At 64.3% G+C, this 18,034-nt stretch overlaps 1 protein-coding gene across 1 annotated transcript in view; it reads right to left on the bottom strand.

Annotated features, from left to right (window-relative positions):
* Nucleotides 1-2,860: 2,860 nt before the first annotated feature.
* The window catches only part of SYT2 (synaptotagmin 2), a 40,541-nt gene continuing 25,367 nt past the window's right edge, over nucleotides 2,861-18,034 (bottom strand). Inside the window, exons 2-9 of the mRNA XM_054713016.1 lie at nucleotides 10,150-10,344; nucleotides 8,920-9,086; nucleotides 7,709-7,828; nucleotides 7,244-7,411; nucleotides 6,760-6,927; nucleotides 5,078-5,195; nucleotides 3,186-3,319; nucleotides 2,861-3,067 (exon numbers count right to left, since the gene is read on the bottom strand). Coding sequence (XP_054568991.1) covers nucleotides 2,861-3,067; nucleotides 3,186-3,319; nucleotides 5,078-5,195; nucleotides 6,760-6,927; nucleotides 7,244-7,411; nucleotides 7,709-7,828; nucleotides 8,920-9,086; nucleotides 10,150-10,327 — 1,260 coding nt within the window. The 5' untranslated portion in view covers nucleotides 10,328-10,344. The remainder of the gene's footprint in view (nucleotides 3,068-3,185; nucleotides 3,320-5,077; nucleotides 5,196-6,759; nucleotides 6,928-7,243; nucleotides 7,412-7,708; nucleotides 7,829-8,919; nucleotides 9,087-10,149; nucleotides 10,345-18,034) is intronic.

Below are 18,034 nucleotides of genomic sequence, written 5' to 3'. Positions count from 1 at the left end.
CCCACGGGCAACCCACTGCCTCCAGGGCGGCTGCAACCCCCCTTCCCTGGCTGAAGCCCAGGGGCCGGCCCGGCACTCCAGATGGATCCTGCAGGAGAGGGTGTGGGGCGGAGGGACCCCTGGAATCTCAATTCCTGCTCACGCCCGGCACCTGCTCCCCCACCTCTGCTTCCTCTTCCTCCAATGTCCAAACACCTGCCTGGGGCCCTGGCGGAGCTGGTCTCCCTTCCGGAAAGATCCACGAGGAGGAAGGAGAGAACCCAGCCTCCAGGCCTCACCTGGGTTCAGGGTGGGGCTGAGTTCTCATGGTTTCAGACTCACAGCCCCGGAGGCCTCCAGGACGCACTGCGTCCTACGTGGGGCCTGCACCCCACTCCCTAAGGGCCCTCGGGCAGCGAGGGCTCAGAACACGCTCTGTGGCTTGGGGAACGCCACCCCCAGTGGTGAGAACTTCTACGCAGGCCGGACAGGTGCCCTCCGCAGGAACGGCTCGTCTGGGCCCATGGCCCCCACACCCACGTGTCTCTGGAGCCAGCACAGACTCTCAGCCCCGTCCCTGCCCCTCAAGGCCGCCCCCTGGAGGTGGCCCAGAGCCATGAGACCCCGAGGAGCCTGCAGGCTCCTTACCTCATGGAGGTCACCCTGGGCTCTGGGAGGCGGGGAAGGGGGAGAGGGGGCGGGGAAGGGGATGGGAAATGGAGGAGGCAGGCAGGGGAGGGGATGGGAAAGGGGGGGAGGCCAGGAATGGGGAGGGTGCGGGGAAGGGGGGAGGGGAAGGGGAAGGGGAGGGGAAGAGGGGGGTGGGGGGGGGATGGGGGGAGGGGGAAGGAGAAGGGGGAGGCGGGCGGGGAAGCGGGGAGACTGAGGGAGAGTCAGCGATGAGGTTTGTGGGACTCGGGAGGGAATGAGGGGATACGCCCTGAGAAAGCACCAAAGTCCCACTGCTCTGGAGCAGGGGCGGAGCCCAGTGACCTCTGACCTCCGTCTCTGTGGGCACTCCCTGCCCCACACGCTCCTCACCCTTGTCGGGGTCCTCCCGCCTCCCCATGAGAACACACACGTACACACACACACACACGTGTGCACACACGGGGTCCGGTAGTAACGAATAACTTCCATGTCCCAAGGCCACGGGGAGGGGGGCTCTGAGGGTCCCCGCACCCCCACTCCAGCTGAAGGTGGCAAAGCGAAGACCAAGCCCCTCCTCCTCGTGGTAAAACAGAGACGCCTGCACCTGCTGCTGCTCTAACACCGGTCACCTGTCCCAGGTGCCAAGGAAGCCGAGGGGACGGCGGGGGGGAGGGATTCTGGGGAGGAGAGTTCTCATGGATATGGGGGTGCTGGGGGGCCTGTGGGCTTCAGGGCTGAGGGAGGGGCGCACGGCTGGGGGGCACGGCCAGAGGCTGCCTCGCTCGCCCGGGCTGCGGGTCCGGAAGGGGACTCAGTGCCGACGTGAACATATATATGGCTTTTTATCAATGCTGAGGGCACAGGGGGACGGGGAGGGGACGAGAGCATGGGGAGCAGCAACCCCCGTGTCTCCACCCCCGTCTGGAGGGGACCCTGCCTCCCGGAACTCGGAGCCTCCTCCCTGAGGAAGGATGCGGGGTGCCACGGGCCAGGAGGGCCGAGAGGTGGGGGCCGGGGACCCTCCGTGCCCTGTCTGCCTCATCCTGGGACTCTGCCGTCTGCCCCCCGCCCTCCCCCTCACCTGCACCTCGGGGACCAAACCAGCCAACGCCCCTTGTAAAGCTTCCCTCTGGCTCCGCACAGGTGCCGGCTCTGCCGACAGGTTGCTCCACTTGGTTTAAGAGAGAGAACAAGCCAAAGCATGATGGGAAATGAGGGCGTAAACCGTGGGGTATCTGCTCCCCCGGGGGGGCGGGCAAGGGTCCAGGAGGGGCGCTGGGTCTCGGGGTCCCGGGGCCCCTGGTCCTCTGTGGGGTGAGATGAACGGTCCAGGAGCGTGAGATCCCGGGGCTGACGGTCCCTCTCGGAGGCCGACCCACCCGGCCAACGGCTCACGTCCACGGATGTCCCAGAAGCCACCCCGGGGGCCACCGCGCTGAGCACAGGACGTCCATGATGTCAGGGCGTGGTCCTGGCTCCGGACAAATCCATCTCCACAGTCGCCTCCCCCGCAGACCGAGGACCCGCCATCACGTCAGGGTCCCCGGAGAGCCTCCCATTCCTGCAGGATTCCCTGTCCATGGCTCATTCCAGGGATGTGGAGATGCTCACATACATGCACACACAGGTGCACAATGCCCTCTCACGCATGCACACACGCACGTGTGCACAATGCCCTCTCACACATGCACACACGCACGTGTGCACAATGCTCTCACACACGTGCACTCACCTGTACACAATGCACTCACACACATGCATGTATATGTGTACATATGCACACACGTGGACACGTGTGCACGCACACACGGGTCGCTGGCCACTGTGCAGCCTTCCCTCCCAGGAAACAGGAAGTGCCATTGTGAGGGTCCAGAACACGCAGACAACGGGACGCGTCGCGACTTTCTGCCGCCAGAGGCCCTCACTCCCGCGAGGCTCGGGCGAGGCTGGGACCGAGGGACCCTGATGGGACCGCGATGGCGATGGCGATGGCGATGACGGACATGCAGCGGGCGGCTCCCGGACGATGGCAAGAGCCAGGCTCCTCGTCCGCCTCGTCGGGGACGCTCCTCAGAGCCGCCAGCGGGAAGCCGGTCTTTAAACAGATGGACAGGAAGGGGGGACGAGGACGCGACCACATGGGAGAGGAACCTCTAGGGCGTCACTGAGGTATCGAGAGCTCTGGGTCTGTCGGTCCGAGCCGGCCGTGCGGTCGCGGCGGCCGCCCCTCCTACTTGTTCTTGCCCAGAAGAGCGTCCACCTCCTCCTCGGGCTTCAGCGAGTGCCACTGGGCGATGGGCCGGCGCGGGTTGGCCAGCATGTCGGACCAGTGCCGCAGCTCCGTGCCCGTGGCGTTGCTGCCCACGAAGATCTTGCCGATGGCCTCGTTCTTGCCCAGCTTGTCGTAGTCCAGCACCGTGACCACCACCTGGACTTTCTGCCGGAGACAGAGCGGGAGGGGTCGGCCGGCGGAGGGGGGCCGGGCCCGCACGGCTCCCCTCGAGCCCAGACCACCGCCCGCCCGCCCGCCCGCCCGCCCCCCAAGGCCCAGGCACCTGGATCTGCTCGAAGGGGATCTCGAAGCTGAAGGACTCGTTGAAGTAGGGGTTCAGCGTCTTCTTCTTCACCGTCGTCTTCTTCTTCTTGAGCCGCTTGCCGTTTTGCATCAAGTGGATCTTCACGTAGGGGTCTGCGCAGGGAGAGCCCCCAGGTACCCTCAGCGCCTCCCTCGGGGGAGAGGGAACCCCCAGGTGCCCCCAGCACCTCTCACGGGGGAGAGGGAACCCCCAGGTGCCCCCAGCGCCTCTCATGGGGGATAGGGAACCCCCAGGTACTCCCAGAACTTCTCACGGGGGAGAGGGAACCCCCAGGTACCCTCCTCACCTCTCACGGGGGAGAGGGAACCCCCCCCCAGGAGCCCCAGTGCCTCTCACGGGGGATAGGGAACCCCCAGGTACCCTCAGCGCCTCCCTTGGGGGAGAGGGAACCCCCAGGTGCCCTCAGTGCATCCCTCGGGGGAGAGGGAACCCCCAGGTGCCCCCAGCGCCTCCCTCGGGGGAGAGGGAACCCCCCCAGGAGCCCCAGCGCCTCTCACGGGGGATAGGGAACCCCCAGGTACCCTCCTCGCCTCCCTCGGGGGAGAGGGAACCCCCAGGTGCCCCCAGTGCCTCTCATGGGGGAGAGGGAACCCCCAGGTGCCCTCAGCGCATCCCTCGGGGGAGAGGGAACCCCCAGCGCCTCTCACAGGGGAGAGGGAAACCCCCAGGATCCCCAGTGCCTCTCACGGGGGATAGGGAACCCCCAGGTGCCCCCAGCGCCTCTCACGGGGGATAGGGAACCCCCAGGTGCCCCCAGCGCCTCTCACGGGGGATAGGGAACCCCCAGGTGCCCCCAGCGCCTCTCACGGGGGATAGGGAACCCCAGGTGCCCCCAGCACCTCTCACGAGGGAGAGGGAACCCCCAGGTACCCTCCTCGCCTCCCTCGGGGGAGAGGGAACCCCCAGGTGCCCCCAGCGCCTCTCACAGGGGAGAGGGAACCCCCAGGTACTCCCAGCACCTCTCACGGGGGAGAGGGAACCCCCAGGTGCCCTCAGCGCCTCCCTCGGGGGAGAGGGAACCCCCAGGTGCCCCCAGCGCCTCCCACGGGGGAGAGGGAACCCCCAGGTGCCCTCAGCGCCTCCCTCGGGGGAGAGGGAACCCCCAGGTGCCCTCAGCGCCTCCCTCTGGGGAGAGGGAACCCCCAGGTGCCCTCAGCGCCTCCCTCGGGGGAGAGGGAACCCCCAGGTACCCTCAGCGCCTCCCTTGGGGGAGAGGGAACCCCCAGGTACCCTCAGCGCCTCCCTCAGGGGAGAGGGAACCCCTCGGTACCCCCAGCGCCTCCCACCGGCCCAGCACCCCCCTCGAGACCAGGCTGGAGGCACCCAAGGCCCTGCAGGAAGTGTGAGGCTGCTGGGTGACTGGGTGATGTGGTCCCGGGCCGCAGGGAGGGAGGCCACGAGGGGACCACAGGCCCCAGGCGTCCCCACCCCATCCCATCCCCCTGACCTGGCCGGTGGGAAGCCAACGCCCACAGAGGGGACGTGGCCTGGCCAAGGTCACAGCCTGCTCCTCGGGAGTCAGAACGCCCGCCTGTGCCGGGGGCCAGGCCCACCCAGGGCACTTGTCCCTCCAGCCCCCTCCCAGGGCGGAGTCCCATCCACCACGTCCTACGCTTCCTGGGGGAAGGAGAATCCTCAACCTCGGACTCAGAGGAGAGCCCCGAAGGCATCTCGGAGTCGGGAAGGGGGCCCTCGGAGAAAGGGGGGCTCTGGGGAGCCCCACGCCTAGCCCGACGCCCGGTCCTGCCCTCAGGGTTGGGGGTGAGGGGACTCACAGCCCTCAGAGCCGCCTGACCCAGGTGGGAGGCTCGCTGCTGCCACCCAGTGGCGGCCAGGCGCGCTGCACGTACCCGAGAGGCCGCCCACGTCCATCTTCTTCAGGTTCTTGGCCTCGAGGATGCAGACGGTGAGCTTCCCGGCCGTGGGCACGTAGCGCAGGGACGTGCAGATGTCGCCCAGCTTCTCCGGCTGCGCAGGGAGATGGACCTGGGTCAGCTCGGCCACCCCGCGCCTCTGGCACGGCCCCCTCCCGGCCCCGCAGCTGGGAGGCCCGAGCAGGTGGCTCAGCGTCAGATCCCCGGGGGGGAGAGGGAGCAGCAGCCGGGGTGGAGCGTGGAGGACGGGCTGCAGGCAGGTGTGGGAGGGTGGTGCCTGGGGGGGCGGGGGGGCGGACATGGTACCTGCTACCCCAGGCCTAAGCGAGGTGGACGGACCCAGGGCCCTGGAGGCAGCACCTGGGAACCGTCCCCCCAGGTCTCCGCCCACCGGGACGGCTGCGCGTGAGGACACGAGGACCTCGGAGCACTTTGCTGCCCTTTCCCTGTTGTTGCCACTGCACCTCCTTCCAGTAAACGGGGCGGGAGTCCTTGGGATCAGTGACAGGCGGAGGGTCAGAGACGGGAGGGTCAGAGACGCTGAGCAGGGAGGGGGCGGCTCCTGAGGTCTCTGCCCACCGGGCTGCAGTCACCGCTTCTCAGAGACGGGCACCCCCGTGCCACAGACTCAGGTGCGGGCCCTTCCCCGGCCCAGCGTCAGCCCCCAGGTGAAGAAGGTTCCTTAAGTGCCTCTTTGCTCCCCTCCATCACAGCTGGGAACTCGGGGCACCCTGCAGGGCTTGGCCAGGACAGAGGGCGCTCAGGCACATATTGGTGCTCGATAAACCTCTGGTAAGTGGCCCGGCCGGTGTGGCTCCGTGGTGGCTCCGTGGTGGAGCGTCGACCTATGAACCAGGAGGTCACAGTTTGATTCCCAGGTAGTCAGGGCACAGGCCCGGGTTGCAGGCTCTGTCCCCAGTGGGGGGCGTGCAGGAGGCAGCGGATTGATGATTCTCCGTCACCACTGATGTTTCTCTCTCTCTCTCCCTTCTTCTCTGAAATTAATAAAAATACTTTTTAAAAAGAAAGTTGGCCCTAACCGGTGTGGCTCAGTGGATAGAGCGTCGGCCTGTGGACTGAAGGGTCCCAGGTTCGATTCCAGTCAAGGGCATGTACCTTGGTTGCGGGCACATCCCCAGTAGGAGGTGTGCAGGAGGCAGCTGATCAATGTTTCTCTCTCATCAATGTTTCTGACTCTCTCTCCCTCTCCCTTCCTCTCTGTGAAAAATCAATAAAATATATTTTTTTAAAAAAGGAAGGAAGTTGTCCCCCTCCCCACCATGGAGCATGTGAGCACCGATGTGGCCACCGTTGTCCATCCCTCTGTCCCTCCTGTCCTTGCCCGTGAGAAGCTTTGCTCTCCACCAAGAGAACACTGGCCTGTGAGGAGGGGTGGGGCGGGGAGCAAGCTGATGGACTCAACGAAACAAAACCATCTCTGGAGGGTGAGTGGACGCTGTAGCAGCTGCCGGACAAACGGGTGCTTTCCTCGTGAGTAAACTGAGGCACCGAGCCCGGAACCGCGGGCCCCGGGTGGCGGCAGACGTTGTAGGAGTAACAGCAGTTCCCAGGTCTGAGGAGGTTCCGCGAGGGGCCCAGCGCCTCACCGCTGGACCCGAACCCCGTCCCCGGCGCTGGGGCCCTGTCCCTGCTCTCACCTCCTCCTTCTCGCCGCCCTGCAGGTCTCTCCACTCCTCGATGGGCTGGCCGAGGTCCACCGTGTTCATGGGCACCTTCACCTCCCCGATGATGTCGTGCTTGGAGAAGCGGTCGAAGTCGTAGATGGCCATCACCAGGGTCTTGCCCCCCAGCTCCTGGTACGGCACCTGCAGGGCACGGGCAGGGTCAGAGCAGGTCGGGGCGGCGCACGCGCCTGCAGGGGCTGCTGTGGGCAGGGCCCTGGGCCCAGCGTTCTCCCCACTCACTGCCCGCGGGACTCCCGGTGAGTCTGTGGAGACGGAGGGAAGACCCGGGCTCTGGGGGAACCGTGGGGGTGGGGAGAACCCCGATCCAGCCGCCCTCGTTCCAGGCTGAGTCGGTTCCGTGAACTCAGCCACAGCACGGAGCCAGCAGTGGTGAGCAGGAGGCACGTGGGCCTGGGGTCCGGAGGAAGCCCGCCATCCACCCTCCGGCCCTCGTCACCTTGAAGGTGAAGGTTTCGTTGAAGGCGGGGTTCAGCGTCTTCCGGTGCACTTTGGTCTCGTATTTCTTCTTCTTGTCTGGGAGGAGGAAGACTTTGACGTAAGGGTCTGAGGTGCCTCCCATGTCCAGGGCGGGCAGTTCTGCGGCCTGCAGCACGCCGACGGTCAGCTGTGGAGACAGGGGGGCCGCGGAGTCTCAGGACCACCCCTCACCCGCTCTGTCTGAGCAGCACCAGCAACCCTCCCAGCAGCCGGGGTCCGGGGGCAACGCTGGGGCAAGAGGAGGATTGTCCCACCTTCATCCCCAAGAACTTAGAACACACAGGGGTCACCGGAGTTGAGAGGACACCGACTGGCCCAAGGTCGGGGGGGGGGTTAATGGAGAGAGTCAGGCCAGGGTCCTTCCCAGCCTGCCCCTCTTCGAGGGGGCGGTTTCTGTCCCCTGCTGCCCCCTCCAGCCACCCACCTGGTTGGCCTGGAAGTCGTAGTCCAGGGAGAACTGCAGCTTCCCCAGGTTCTCCGGCTCCTTCTCCTCCTCGCCCTCCCCCTCCCCCTCAGTGAGGCCGGTCTCTGCATCGTCATCGTCCTGTGGGGGCTGTGGAGAGAGGGACAGGGTTAGGAGAGGACAGAGCAGCCCGACCCAGCACAGGGGTCGTGGGAAGAGGGCCCTCTGTGCAGACTGGCTCAGAGTCGGGAGAGGAGGAGGGAGGGGAACTGTGGGGGCGGGCAGTCCCCCGGGGCCCCGCCCTGTGCCTCTCCCCTGCAGGACCCAGCCTCTCCCTTGTCAGCCCTCCCCCACCCCACCCCCATACTTTCCCCAGCTCAGGCCCCTCACACCCTGGGCAAGACTTACCAGGCAGATGAGCAGTCCCAGGGAGCAGGAGCGGGCGAGTCCACAGAGGTGGGAAGAGAAGGGAGAATGTCGTTAAGAGAAAAATTCTGCAGCCCAGACAGGCCCCTGGGGTCACAGCCACTGGGGTGGCCTCCCAGATGGGGGACCTGGCTGGGCTGTGCCTGGGGTGTTCTTGGAGCCCCCATGTTCCCCACGGCAGGCCCCTTCCCCCCATATGCATGTGCACACGTATGCACACATGTGCACACACACACACATGTGCACACAAACACACAGAGGTGTTTGCTTCCTGGCTCGTGCTGAGGACAGGCCCTTCCTCCACTGTCACCCCCGGGGGGGAAGGGGAGCCCCGGGGCCTCTGCAAACTTCGAAGGGGAAACCTGGGTGTGTGAAGGACCTTCCAGCTGACCGGCCCCAAAGGACAGGGCGAATGATGATGGGACTAGAGACAGACTGCACTTGGCCTCGTCCAGTCCCTGCCCCGCCCCCAGCTAGAGGCTATGGGACCTCCGACAGGAGCTACAATTCACTCCTGGGGTGGCCTCCCAGATGGGGGGTCTCCCTCCAACATTTTGTCCCAACAGCCTCTCCTGGGGTCAATGCGGGTTCTGTTCCTCTGCCCTTTCAAGAACAAGTCCCCCCCACCACCACCACCACCACCAGTTCCTCTCCCATGAACACCTTGGGTCAACAGGTGAAGCCGAAGACGTAGCCAGTGGGGACCGTGCACAGTCTCAGGGGGGAGAGGGGGGACCCGGTGGCTGCAGAGCCCAGTGGCCCTCGTTTGGCCTCTGAGGGGCAGCAGTGCCCTCCCCCCGTCCTACCTGCCCGCCCTTCATGTCCTTCATGCTCATGGCGTTCTTGGCGCCCTTGCCCTTCTCCTTCTTGTTCTTCTTCTTCCGGCAGCAGCACTTCTTGCAGATGCAGAAGCAGCAGGTGAGGAGCAGGAGGCCGGCCACCACGGTGATGGCTATCAGCGCCCAGGGCGGCACTGACCACGGGAGAGCCGGACGTCAGCAGGGCTCGGCCCTGGATGGGGACCGTGGCCCCTGCCCACCCCGCAAGGTTCAACCGCACACTCATGCGCGACCTTCAGGGAAGTTGCATGTGCTTCACCTGCCGTATCACGGGTAGCTAGCCCATGGCCCCGTGGACACGCCTGCTAACAGGGAGATGCCTTCGGGCTGAACACGCAGGGAGGTGAACTGGGCTCTACGAGCGCTGACCAGTCTGACCCATGGAGAACTGGTCGGATTGCAGAGGGTGGGGTGGCCCTTGGACAAGGTGGGAAGAGCCGGGATCCCACAGAGTGCACAGGTTGGAATGCTGTCCATGGCCCTGACCCACCTGGCTGCTGTCCGTGGTCCTGATCACCTGACCGCTGTCCGTGGTGCTGACTCACCTGACCGCTGTTCATGGTGCTGAACCAACTGGATGCTGTCCAGGGTCCTGACCCACCTGACTGCTGTCCGCGGTGCTGAACTAACTGTGTGTTGTCCATGGTCCTGACCACCATGTACTAGTAAGCTGGTGGGGCTGAGTGTGGCCTCTGTCTCCCACACAGACTGAGCCGGGAATTCAGAAGGCAGGGGCACCATAAGGTACTAAAATGTCCATCACTGCCTGGCCGGTGTGCCTCAGTGGTTGAGCATTGACCTATGAACCAGGAGGTCACTGGTTTGATTCCCAGTCAGGGCACATGCCTGGGTTGCTTGATCCCGTGTGGGGCGTGCAGGAGGCAGCCGATCCATGATCCTCTCTCATCATTGATGTTTCTCTCTCTCTTTCCCTCTTCCTTCCTCTCTGACATCAATCTTTAAAAATATATTTTTTAATATTTTGGTTTCATCTTTTGACAGTTTTCTAAATTGTATAAGAACTTTTTTTCCCTGGGAGGTTGGGCCACATAAACCCCCTGCTCCCTTCAGTAAGCCACCCCACACCCCCCATTATTGACAGGGTGGCCCAATAATACAGCCTAAACCCGGGTTTAGGAAAGAACCCAGCCAATTGTGCCCCTGGGTCCCCCCACACCCAGCCTCGGGGACACTCACGGGGGATCCTGCTCATCTCATTGAAGAATTTATCCTTCAGCTTGGTAAACATGTCTTCCTTGCTCCCCCCGGCACCCCCACTCTCGGTGGAGTTGCCCACGGGCCCGACGGGCATGGTGGCTGTGGTGGTGGCCGGAGCCGCCTCAGGCTGCTGGTTCTTCTTGAAGATGTTCCACATGGTGGCTGCAGGGGTGGCTGTGGGTGGGAGGGGAAGGCCAGGTGAGCATCCAGGGGCCCCTCCCAGTCCTGTGGTCAAACACCAGGGCTTCGTCCCCTCCAAGAACTGCGTCCTCCCTGGTAACCCGGATCCTCACACCTGCTGCTCTCTGGACCAGAGACGCTCTTGCCGCAGACCCCACGGGCTCACATCAGCTCCATGAGGTCCCCTGGGACTGTCCGCCCCTCCTTCACTGCACTTGTCACCGACAGGCTGTGTTTTAGTTGTTGTCTGCCCTTCACTGGGATTTAAGAACCGTGACTGCAGATCTTTGACAGCACGTAGTAGGTGCTCAGGGATATACGTGAGGAACAGGAGGGGTCAGAGGTCTGGTATGTGCGATGCTGTGCCCTCTGGCCTCTTAGCCCTTGCCCAGTCCTGAACTATGGTGGTATCAGCAACTTAGGTGTTTTTTTTTAAAAAAAACTACAAGTGTCAGCTCAGCTGGCTTGGCTCGGCAGATAGAGCGTCGGCCTGTGGACTAAAGGGTTCTAGGTTCGATTCCGGTTAAGGGCATGTACCCTGGTTGGGGTACGTGTTGGTGGCAACCAACCAATGGACCTTTGTCACATCCAGGTTTCTCTTTTTGTGTTTCTCCCCTTCCTTCCACTCTCTCTAAAACTCAATGGAACAATATCCTCGGGTGAGGATTAACAACGACAAAAACCGAAGTGTCATATTCCCTCTAAGGGGTAGTTCACCCGTACGTGTTCCCCCAGAAGCTAAGGAAACAAGTCAAAGATGCTGATGACTTCGCACCAATTCTCAAGACTCCTGTGGGGAAGAGGCCCAGAGGTGAAGGGACTGGTCCGAGGCCGCACAGCGCATGCTCCTTCCCCACAGCACAGCCGCCTCCACCCCAGGACCAGTCCCTACTCAGGGCGCAGGGTGCGGGCATCTGAGCGGGAACCCAGCAGGAAGGAACAGCGAAGTCCCCGGGGCTGGGTAGCTGCCCGGCCCCCCTCGCTGCTCAAGCTGCACTCCTGGGGCGGGCGGGGGGGGGGGGGGGCAGGAGACAGCGGCTGGGAGAGCTGAGGATGATAAATGACCATGGGCTCCAGGGGCCCCGAGCAGAGTGAGCGCCTCTCTCTGCTCAGAACTGCCGGAGCGGGAAAGCATGAGACAGGCCATTAGGCAGAGATGCTGCGGGGGCTGGGCCCCGGCCCATGGAGGCACCCGCTCACTGGCCTGCAGGTCTGAAGAGGGTGGCAGGGCCGGGTGAGGCGGTAGATGCATGCGGTCCTGGCACACATACCTCAGAGCACTAGTGAGTGGCCATGGGAACCAGCCACGTGTGGCCTGGGGTGGGTAGGCAGGGGTAACCACCTCTCTGACTCTGACCAACTAGTGACAGGTCTGCAGGATAGCATGGGGGGTGGTGTGCACAAGACCCCCAGGGCCACACCTCCCCGGGGCCACACCTCCCTGGGGCCACGCCTCCCCATGGCCACGCCTCCCTGTGGCCACGCCTCCCCATGGCCACGCCTCCCTGTGGCCACGCCTAACAACACGCAGGAACATCCCTTAACTCCCAACACTTGCAGGTGCTCAGAGCCCGGCTGTAGTCCCGGGTGGAAACGCCACCAACCACACCTGGCAGGTGGGCCGCCAGGGAGTTAGACTTGGGGATGTGACACCCACGCCCACACTCACCACCACCTGTCCCCCCAAACCAACCGACCAGGACGCGGGGACCACGCTCCCGCAGACTGCCCCCCTCGGGCCTGGCCTCGGACGATGCGGATAACAAGGAGCTAAGTGGACACGTCTTCATCTTCCCGACCTGCATTTGCAGACGCCGCGCTAATGAGATGGAAGTAGGTTAGCCAGCAAGATGCCTCTCGCAGGAGCGCACAGGCTAGCAAAGTTCAACCCTTAAGGATGAATTTATGCCGTTCTTTTCCGGACCCGTGGGTCCTGGGAGACAGAGGATACGGTTTTAATGAATTCATTTCCGGGCACGTTTTGATAATGAATTGCCCGTGTCTGTGAGATCCCTGGGTGCAGTGGCCCGTGCGTCTTCCCGGGTGGGACAAGGCGGCCGCTGCGGCCACTGCGGGCTGGAAAGTCCTTCCTGTGTCTACCTTCAGTCTCTCCTGCTGCAACAACGCATTTCCCTTCTCGTGCTTCTAAGCTGAGCTCAGCAATCCCAGGCCCTTGGAGAGGAGGCCAGGCAGAGGCCTGAGGCTCAGAGCGGAAGGCCAGGTACCTGGCCCGGTCCCCTGGCTCAGCCACCCTGTGCAACCCTCAGCCCCACATGCCTGCTGTGGGGGTTTCCTCTCTGAACCCAGATTTTGGGAGCAGATCTTTTTAAACCACAAAGTCCTGGGTTGTGTGAGCTCGGGGAACCTGCAGAAAATGCTGAGCAAACAAAGAAACAGGCCCCAGAGTGACGCGGTCCCGTCCCATCACACGAGTCTCCTGCTGAATGGGGCACAGCTCTCCCACGCCCGCGTCCTGCTCTCTGTAGCCCCAGCAAGCCCTCTGGTGATGCTCATCCTTGGCCAGCTCTGTGGGTACAGGGGTGAGGGGCAGGGGTGCCCCAGCGCTGCCTTGCAGGACCGCAGCTAGCAGCGGAAGAAACCATGAGCCCGGCTGTACAGCGCTCTCCACTGGAGGGGAAGCTGCCGAGTCACCGTCCACCCGGCTGGCCAGGGAGCAGCCTGCTGGGGGCCCCCCATGGCCAGTTCAGGGCCCCCCTGCTCCCCCATGCCTTCCCCCCAGACTCAGAACACTGGGCTTTCATCGGGTCCCCCTGCCCAGCAGCCTTTGGGGTCTCCCACTCCTGCAGGCAGGGTCTCTCAGGGACCAGTGCCAGGATGCTTGGGGAACTGGGAAGGGTGGGGACCCCAAATGGGTGACTGAGTGGGGACCCATGAAAGCTTGGAGGTCAGTGGGCCTTGGGCTGCCTGCTATAGGTTATGGAAAGTGGCGGGGCGGGGGGCACTGCTGGGACCTGGAGGTCTGCCCACCTGTCATGGGTGGGCGGGGGGTGAGCTGTGAGTGTGAGGCAGGGGTGGGCTGTGGGGGCTTGGCCCTGGTCACACTCTAGGGGGCTTGGGAAGCACTGTGGGGGGGGGGGCATGGCAGGGACAAACTGATGGTCACTGCTCTGCCACCCATGGACGCCTGCGGAGGGCAGCTGAGGAAGACACGGCCTGTCCCTGCCCCTCCCAGACCCAGCAGCCCCTGGGGCAGAGCCGCCACTCACTCCGAGGAGATGCCCATTACTGCCCGTGCCTCTGACAGGCTGTGGTCTCCAGGAAGTAAAGTGGGTCAGGCAAGTCCTGGGGGCACAATTACATTCCAGGAAGCAGCCAACTTCCTCCCCCGACCACCTGGGGGCAGGAACAGGAAACGGGCGGGGGTGGGGCGGGGGCTGGGGGGGGGGGCAGCTGTGTCCTCAAAATGCCAACAGGCGGGAGGAGATGTGGGGAAATTCCAAACTGGAAAATCCCAGCGTGGAATTCTACTGGGGTCCCACCTGGGAGCCGGGGAAGGCGACAGGTGAAGCCAGGTGGGCGGCTGGTGCCTGACCTCTGGGGCAGGCCTGGCTGAGTGTCAAGGTCGTTGTTCCAACCCCTGGAGTCTCAAAACTTCATCTATCTCCAAGCCACCCCATGCACACACGGCCTCATCTGTCCAGGTCCCAGCCCCGTGGGATCTCACAGTTCTCTGTAACATCTCAGCTCTTGCAGGACCCGCTAGGAGGTGCTGACATGAAATACAAAATAGAGCCTGGCCTGCACGGCTCAGCGGTTGAGCGTCGACCTTTGAACCAGGAAGTCAGGGTTCGATTCCGGGTCAGGGCACACTGGCCCAGGTTGCGGGCTCCATCCCCAGCATGGGGTGTACAGGAGGCAGCCGATCAATGATTCTCTCTCATCATTAATGCTTCTCTCTCTCTCTTCCTCTAGGAAATCAATGAAAACACATTTAAAAAAAAAAATGAGAGCAGACTTGAGAATTCCCTGAGCCCCTGAGCCGACAGACAAAACCATGGAAGCCACGAAAGCAAAACTAACCGGCTTATTTCACGAACAAAACCAACTCTTGGGCTACTTCCTGTAAATGCCTCTGACGGTCATGATAGAAACTCAGTCCTCTTCCTGACAATGAGGGGGTCTCGGGGGGAAGCGCCCTGGAAATAAGAACCACTGCGGGGTCACCGGCATCACCCGACAGGCAGGTGGCCGTGACGCGCCCGTCTGCACGCCGGCCTATAGGCACGGGACACGCGGCTGCGTCCTGCCGATGGATGGACACGGTGCTCTTCGCTTTGCTGTTGCTGGATTATTCACGGGGCCGGTTTCCACGGGGCCGGGTCCAGGTGCCGTGGGCCTCGGGGAGCTCAGTCTGGACCCAGATGGGGAAGAGCCCCGCCTCTGGCCTTCTGATGGAAGGATGGGGGCGACCAATGAGGAGGAGCCCAGCTTCACCCTCTGAGGCTCATTAGAGAAAAAGGTGAATGTCGAAGCCATCACACGGCAGGGAGCTCATTAAGCCCACGGAACTATCGAGAGATGCAGGCATTGGGGGGGGGGGGGCCCCAAATTCCAGCTCATCCCCCCAGAGGCAGGAGCAGCTAACCCTGGAGGCACTGCCTGTGTCCACCTCCCGCGGAAGGAAGGAGGGGTGCTTGGCCATCACCGCCCTCACCTGGGCGAGGAAGAGCCACGCCTGCTCCATTCGGGACAAGACCGAGGCCCCAGGAGGGTGCCCACAGGCATTCCCGCCAGGCCACCTGGGAGGAGACGGGCGGACCGGCCTGGGAGAGCCAGAGCCCACCTGCCCAGAGACGGTCCCATAGGGTCCCTGGGTCTGGGCTGTGCTCAGAGCCCTTCGCCCACCTTTCTCATCAGACGGGGTGCAGACTTTGGGACGAGACAGCCTTTGCTCAAAACCTCCCCCTGCTCGCGGCCAGCTGTGTGACCCTGGGGAGGTCCCCCCTGTCCTGGGCTTCTCTCCCGGTCCATAACATGGAGGCACTGCTGGTCCCCACCCCGCGGGGCCCACTGCCCCGTCCTGCCCTCCCGGGGAGGAGAAGCTGTGGGCTTTGGGCCTCCTCCCCCAGCCCTCCCCAAGCTCAGGACGCGGGGACCAGGGAGCAGGATGCAGAGGAGAGAAAAGGCAAGAGAACGAAGCAGAGGCAGGAAGAACATCACCCATAGCCCGTCCTGACCTGCCAAGGACTTTTCCACATCTTTCCTGGGCTCCCCCCCCCCCCCCACTCCCCAATAAGGAAGCAAGCCTCTCGCCGCTTATGGGGCTCTGGCCGAGCCCTCCCTTGAGGCCCCAGTAGGCCCCTCAGCTCCAGGCAGCTGCACAAAGCCCCCACAGGCTGGGGGCCAGCAGCTCAAACAATGAGGGGGATTTATGAGGAGCAGGAGGGCTGGGGCGGGTGAGAGGCCGCAGGCTGGAATGCAGCCAATCCAAAGGCTCCTTCAAAAGCCGAGTGTGCACTGGTTCCTGGCGCTGCGGCCTGCCCTCAAGTCCGACTACTTCCTGTCCTTGTCCTGGGCTCAGGGCAGATATCCGCCCACCTTGTCCTAACCACAGGAAGCCGGGGCGGGGGCGGGGGCTGGGGGGGGGGAGGGACGGGGGAGATTACAGCAAAATGGAGCAGTTTCCTTTCCACGAAATTGCTGCTCGGAATGAGTGAAACAGACAGACAGACAGAGAGAAACAGAGAAAGAAAGAGAGGGAGACAAAGACGGAGAGAGGACAGAGAGACAGAGCAGGGAGGGAGACAGAGCAGCTTCCTAAGCCCCAAGACCTCCCTGCAGGTCGCAAACCTTCCCCTGCGCCCCGCCATGTCCGCTGCCCGCAGAGAGGGTCCCGCTGCCTGGTGCCAGCCCTTCCTGGCCTTGTCACCGCGGCTGCCGCCCCGAGGACGCAGAGGGCTCGTCTGCGGAACCCCTCACACCCCCCGCTGCAATCACTGCGTTCTGACAATGCAGAGGCTCCAAAGAAGGTCGAGGCACTTGCTCAAGGTCACAGGGCGGATCCCCCGCCGAGGCAGGGGCTGAGGCTCACTCCAGGGCGGACAGGGCCTGGACGGGGCCCATTCACACAGACACTTCGCCTCACGCTGTCTCGCTCCCGGGACAGAAGTGGGGGTTTCCTGGAGACCACCGGCCCCACCCCCAGCCCCGGCCCAGCTCCCTTCCTGCTGCTCGGACCCCAGCCCAGAACCTCAGCCACAGAGCAGCTGCGGGGAAGGACCCTGGAGGGTGTGAGTTTGACCCTCAGTGTCCAGGTGAGGAGAGGAAAACGGGGGTGGGGGGGGAGGGGGGCCCACAGAGATGGGAGACAGAGCCTAGAATCCCACTCAAGCCTCCCACCTTGATCCAGGACTCTTCCCACAACACCCCGAGGCCCAGTGAGTGATGGATTCATCTCAGCTGAAGAGGCAGCGGCCTTTACCCCGGAGGAGGGTCAGGCCTTCCTGGGGGAGGGCTGGGAGGTCGAGCAGTGGGAGCCATGGCTGTGGTGGTGCAGGCCCTTCTCACAGGCCCTCAGATCGCCCTCGTCAAGGCTCATGACCTTGGGAGGTCCTTGACAGCCCCCTTTAGCCCAGGAGCTCTCCCCAGGGAGGGGCGCCCCCTGCGGAGGATGTACAGACCGGAAGGCAGCGGTCCCTCCACCACTGCCCTTCTGAGAGTGGGGTGAGGTGGTGACTGAGGGGCTGAGGGGCTCGCAGCCCTGCCACCTTTGGGGGGGAGGGGAGCTACAGTGTCCCCAAGGCCGGGGCACAGAAGGATGCTGCTGGAGAGGCCACCCCCCCCGCCCACCCCAACCCCGAAGCTGGCCATCAGGTGTGGGGCTGGGAGCGGTTTCCGGCACCCTACGTCCCAAACGCCCATTTTCCAGACCAAAATACTGAGGCCCAGAGGGGTGCGTGTTTGTCCAAGGTCACCGGCCGGGTCAGAGTGGAAGCGTCCCGTCTCCTCCTGGAACGCTGGGTGCACAGCTCCTGGAGCGCCCCAGGGCTGGTTCCCACAACCACCCTGTCCCCAGCTCCTCCCCATTCCTCCTCAGGAGGCGCCTCCATCACGCAGGTTCAGAGTGGTGCAGCGGCTCCTCCAAGGTCACACAGCACACCGCGTGGAGCATGCGCTCTGCCCGCCCCGGGGCCCCTGGCCCCTCCCCCACCCCTGCCTCTCCCGGCTCCGGCGCCGGCGGGCACCGCGGGCTCCTGCTCCCTCCAATTCCGCAGCCCGGCTGGAGGACAGAAAGTTTCAGGGAGAGGAAGGGGAGGACGGCGCCGCGCCCATCCCAGCCCGGACCGCTGCGCGCGGGGCGGGCACGGAGGGGGAGAGGGCCCCGCGCACCGCCAGCGTCCCCGGCGCGTCCCGCTCTGCGCCAGGGGACTCGCGAGCTGCGCGCCTGAGCCTCCAGCCCCTCCTCACTGCGGCGGGGGCGGGGGCAGCACCAGGCGCCCCGCACCCACTTCCCCGCCTCCCCACGTTCTCAGCCCGGGCGCTGTAGCCTCCCGGAGGCCCGGGTGCCAGCGAGCAGCGCGGCCGCCCGCCTGCTCCCCGCGCGGAGAACCAGGTCGCGCGCCAGGGCTGCCCGGGACCCCTCGGGACGCCCCCTGCGCGACTAACCGGGCAAGCCCGACGCGCGTGGATTTCCGGAGCCCAGTTCCCGCCGCCCGCTCCGTCC

This window comes from Eptesicus fuscus, chromosome 24, assembly GCF_027574615.1.
Source record: "Eptesicus fuscus isolate TK198812 chromosome 24, DD_ASM_mEF_20220401, whole genome shotgun sequence".
Lineage (NCBI taxonomy): Eukaryota > Metazoa > Chordata > Mammalia > Chiroptera > Vespertilionidae > Eptesicus > Eptesicus fuscus.
The sequence above is the reverse complement of the archived record's forward strand: the minus strand, read 5'-3'. Positions and strand labels throughout refer to the sequence as shown.